This window comes from Hevea brasiliensis, chromosome 2 (genome assembly GCF_030052815.1).
Source record: "Hevea brasiliensis isolate MT/VB/25A 57/8 chromosome 2, ASM3005281v1, whole genome shotgun sequence".
Lineage (NCBI taxonomy): Eukaryota > Viridiplantae > Streptophyta > Magnoliopsida > Malpighiales > Euphorbiaceae > Hevea > Hevea brasiliensis.
This window is the reverse complement of record NC_079494.1, coordinates 9,979,186-9,983,633: the sequence shown is the minus strand read 5'-3', so window position 1 is coordinate 9,983,633 and position 4,448 is coordinate 9,979,186. Positions and strand designations below refer to the sequence as shown.

Genomic DNA, 4,448 nt, shown 5'->3' with positions numbered 1-4,448 from the left:
AAAAAAGTTATGAATTTCTTTGCCTTTATGGTTAAAACTATGCAAAAAGCAGAACTAAGGCAAGTTAGTAACAGACCAGATTTAGCTTCACGTAATGGCCCTGCTAACTTTTGCTTAATATAAGAAATCTAAAGAATTAATGAATGCCACGCGGTTTATTAATTAGAAAACAAGGAACTCCATCATACTATAGGATTGCTCTTTATTGTTGCTTTTGAAACACTCCTATATATATATATATATATTAATCAAGATTTAACATTAGAAAAATATATTTTTAAAATTTGTTGAGAGAATTTTTAATCTCTTTATTATTTAAACTATTTGATTTCCTTGTGGGGAAAAAATGAATACACCACCATGAAAGGCTCTTCCATCAAAGCCACATGACAGTCTGTGTTTTACTGTTTATGGGAACCAGAGGGCGCATTCCTAACCTTTCACCTAACCCATTTGGCACTATAAATACCTCCCCTCTCCTTCATCTCTTTGCATACTCACTCGCAACTTTGTACTACATTCATAAGTGATCTTTCGGCAACAGTCGAGTCATACTGAGGAGAGAAAAAATGAAGCCATTCTTTGCAATCCTTTTGCTGGCCTGTATTGTTCTTACTTCCTCTTTCTTTGAGCTTACGGTGGCTGGTTCAGGTATAGATGATTAATTTGCCAAACCCACTTTTTAATTTCTTCGGTTAATTGTTTGGTGGCTTTTTTAATGTATTGTTATATTGTGGATGTGCAGCATTCTGTGACTCAAAGTGTAAGGTAAGGTGCGCCAAAGCAGGAGTGAAAGATCGGTGCTTGAAGTACTGTGGAATATGCTGTGAAAAGTGCAAGTGCGTGCCCTCTGGAACTTATGGGAACAAGAACGAGTGCCCTTGTTACAGGGACATGAAGAACTCCAAGGGCAAGCCCAAGTGCCCTTGAAATGATGGTGATACCGATCGGCCTTAATTACGAATTCATAGTAATGGAGCTATAAAGAATTAATACCTAGAGTTTATAATTTATTACATGGTTGTTGTAGAGATTTATACTATACATTCAGCTTCATGTATAGAAGTTGGAATATCAATGGAATAAGTGATGTACATACTTCCTTTAATTAGGAAGTGGACGGTTTGTCTCTTGCTCTCTGGTACTGGCATGGCTATTGGATATATTATATATGTATCTACTGTAATCTACTACTGTTCCTGGGTAAAATAAATTAGATAGTTTTAGTTTAAAAATCTATTACTGCTTGATTAGCTAGGATTTGAATTAAAGAATGAGATGATATTCAAATGTCCGGTGCAAAAGTTTACTAGCTAGAAAATGGTTTTCCGATCAGCCAAAGAGAGATAGCCCCGGCCTTCTGAACATGAAGTTGGCTTGCGTGGTGTTAATTTGGATTTGCTTAAGAAATGAAATTAAATGGTAAGCATGCATATGGGTTATTTTGCACTTGCGTATCATTTTTGTTTTTCTCAATGGTCTGGTCTGCTCTCTGCACCTATTAGCGTTTGGTGAATGGAATAGCGAAGGGCAAAACTGAAATCAATGTTATATTAATAAATATATAATATTTAATTAAATGTATTTATGATTCCTTAAGTGGTTCATCAACTGAATTCTCCAGCCAGTCAATGTCCGAGCCGGATCTATAACTATGCCTGAAACTTGAGTGCAGAGAATTGGAGGAGAAGCGCATAGGCTCGTTGTTAGTCTCCAAGTATCTGGCAAATAATTCATGTGAAGTGTGCGAAGATGCAAGGGGCACTTTGGCTTTTCCGGATCCCGCTTGCCACTTTCTTTATGATAACCATCCGATTTATGCCACGTGATGATACGGCCACTATTTACATCAAATTACCTTTGGCCCACTTCTTTTTTAAATTCAAAAAGAACCACGGCACACTCTATTTATTATTGAAGGAAAAGAAAATCTCTTCCCTCTCCCTACGGAGAAATTATAATGTAGTCAATAAAAAAAAAAACAACAAACAGATGCATGAATCCCGTGTATATGACTTATATGGAAAAATTTTTTTTTATTAAAATTACTATAATTTTAACAGCAGTTTATTTTGATCATTAAGTCGTCATTTGTTTTTTTTTTTTTTACATAAAAAAATAAACTTTACAAGTGAAAACACGTGAAGAATCTTATTTTTTGTGTGATTGTATGCTGAGATCTGCGAGTTAGTAGAGATGCCCCATGGACTGATCCTTCAAGATTCCACATCAATTGTAGATTTAGTATATGTGTGGCTTATATATAAAAAAATCTTTATTAAAATTATCATAATTTTAATAATGGTCTATTTTCGTAATTAAGCTATCGTTTATCTTTTTTTCGTAAAAAAAAATCTCGTTAATTATAATTATAAATTTTTTTAAGACAAAATTTCAATAATTGTATTGATATATGTTATATCTTTTATTGGCTTGATATTTCAAATAAATTTTTATAGGTAACAACCACTGCATATTATACTTTTGCCTGGATAAGATTATGCAAAAAATCGATTTGAACACAAAAATTCAAGAATCAAGATATACTTTATAATAAGTAAAATAAGATCAAATTGAAAAGAAAAAGACATATTTGATAATAGTTTTTAAAATAATATTTAGTATTTTAATTTTAATAATATCACTATTTTTATATTTAACAGTTAATACAATATATAATTTTATTGAATGCTTTTCTTTTACTATATACAAACATTTAATTCTTAATAGTTAAAATTTAAAAATTAATGGCTATTAAAATATCTGATAGCTACTAAAATAACTAATAGTTACTAAAACAATTAATATTATTAAACAGATCCAAATCGAATCAAATCGAATCAATATAAATTAGTTTACTTATATAAGTTCTCTTAACTTGCAGATTGCATTCTATTCTTGATGATACTCCACAAAATTAAAAATTTTCAAACTAAAATTTTAAATCAAGATTTCAACACCAAACTTAAACTCCTTTCAATAATTAAATATTATAATATTTAATCCGAACAAATTTAATAATCAAATTTACTTTCATTAGTTTTGCAAACAAACTCAACCATCAAACTCCAAACAAATTTCAATAATTAAAGCCTAATTTTTTTTTTCAAATAAAGTCAATAATCAAATAAATCCAAGTACCCAACAATCAAACAAATTCAAATCGAAGGGGAGCTGAGAAGGGCGTTGACACTCAACGAAAGGAAAATAAATCCATTTTGAGGAGGAGAATGTTGGCACTCAGTAGAAGATGAGAAGTAATGGCCAATTACCTTATTGAGCTTTGAGTAGATGGAAAGGGTCTAAACTCTAGAGAGGGGAAAAAATTTAAATAGAGGTCCAAAAACATAGAGTATTTGATAAGAGGGTCTCAATTAACAAAGGCAAAATGCAAAGCAGAAGAAGGAAAACATTTTGTAGAGGTTGGAGGAGGGGTAGATAAAGGTAAGGAGGAGTAAGTGAGTTATGCACCTCTGTTTGAAAAAGGGTGAATTAATGGAGGATAAGAGTAAGTCTTACATTTTTTTACCCTTTAAATCTCAATTTTTCTTACAACTAATTTGGGGTATAAGGAGAGGGAGGTGAGGGCTATGACTATTTTTATTTATACACTCCTTGAATTTACTATTTCTTCATATTTTTTTAAACATAAAAAATACACATCACATCTCTTTATCTTTACATTAATTTATCCATTTCTAAATATATATATATATATATAATTTTTTTATTGTAATCCTCCTTACCCTTTTTTATCATTATATTACTTGTCATTTTCTCATCTCATCCAAACAGACTAGAAGGAGAACTGGGGTGAAAGGAGACAACAACTATGACGAAGGGATGAAAAGGGAAGGACAAGGGAGACCTGGAGCAGTGGAGAGGTGGAGGGGGAATCGATTTTTTTATTAGGGATTAGGATTTGGATGTTAGAAGTGAGTGAAGATGGGCCATTGGGCTGGACCTTATACAAAAGCTGAAAATGTAGGCTATAAAACTTGCAGGGACAAGAGCATTCTTTTTTTATTAAATCAATTTAATGGATGGATTTAATTTTAAGTCGATTTTTAAGTAAAATAATCAAATTGAACCAAAAACCTAAGTTTGTGGAAATTTTAAACTGAACTGAATAGTATAAATAAAAAAAATTGAATTAGAACAGATCAATTTGGTATTTTGGTTATAATTGATATCTGCTCAATTATTTCTCCCTCTCTAATAAATTATAAGAGAATTACAACATTACTATTTTATTTTGCAGGGAACTTAATTTTAGAGAAAATTAACTTGTGGGGGTTAAAGTATTTTATGACATTTTAATACCTTGTGGTATTGTGCCTTTCGCAATTAAATGACTATTATACTCCTATATTTTGTGGCTTAACTAAGGTGTTTGGACAGTGAGAAAGAAAGGAAAAGTGATGGTTAATGGGAAAGAAATGAGAAAA

General features: G+C 31.3%; 1 protein-coding gene across 1 annotated transcript; it reads left to right on the top strand.

Annotated features, from left to right (window-relative positions):
- Window positions 1-451: 451 nt before the first annotated feature.
- On the top strand, window positions 452-1,163 carry LOC110650514 (peamaclein). The gene is made up of 2 exons (XM_021805515.2): window positions 452-651; window positions 746-1,163. Exons 1-2 carry the CDS (start codon window positions 570-572, stop codon window positions 928-930), a joined length of 267 nt encoding a protein of 88 aa, XP_021661207.1. The 5' UTR covers window positions 452-569; the 3' UTR covers window positions 931-1,163.
- Window positions 1,164-4,448: the final 3,285 nt, after the last annotated feature.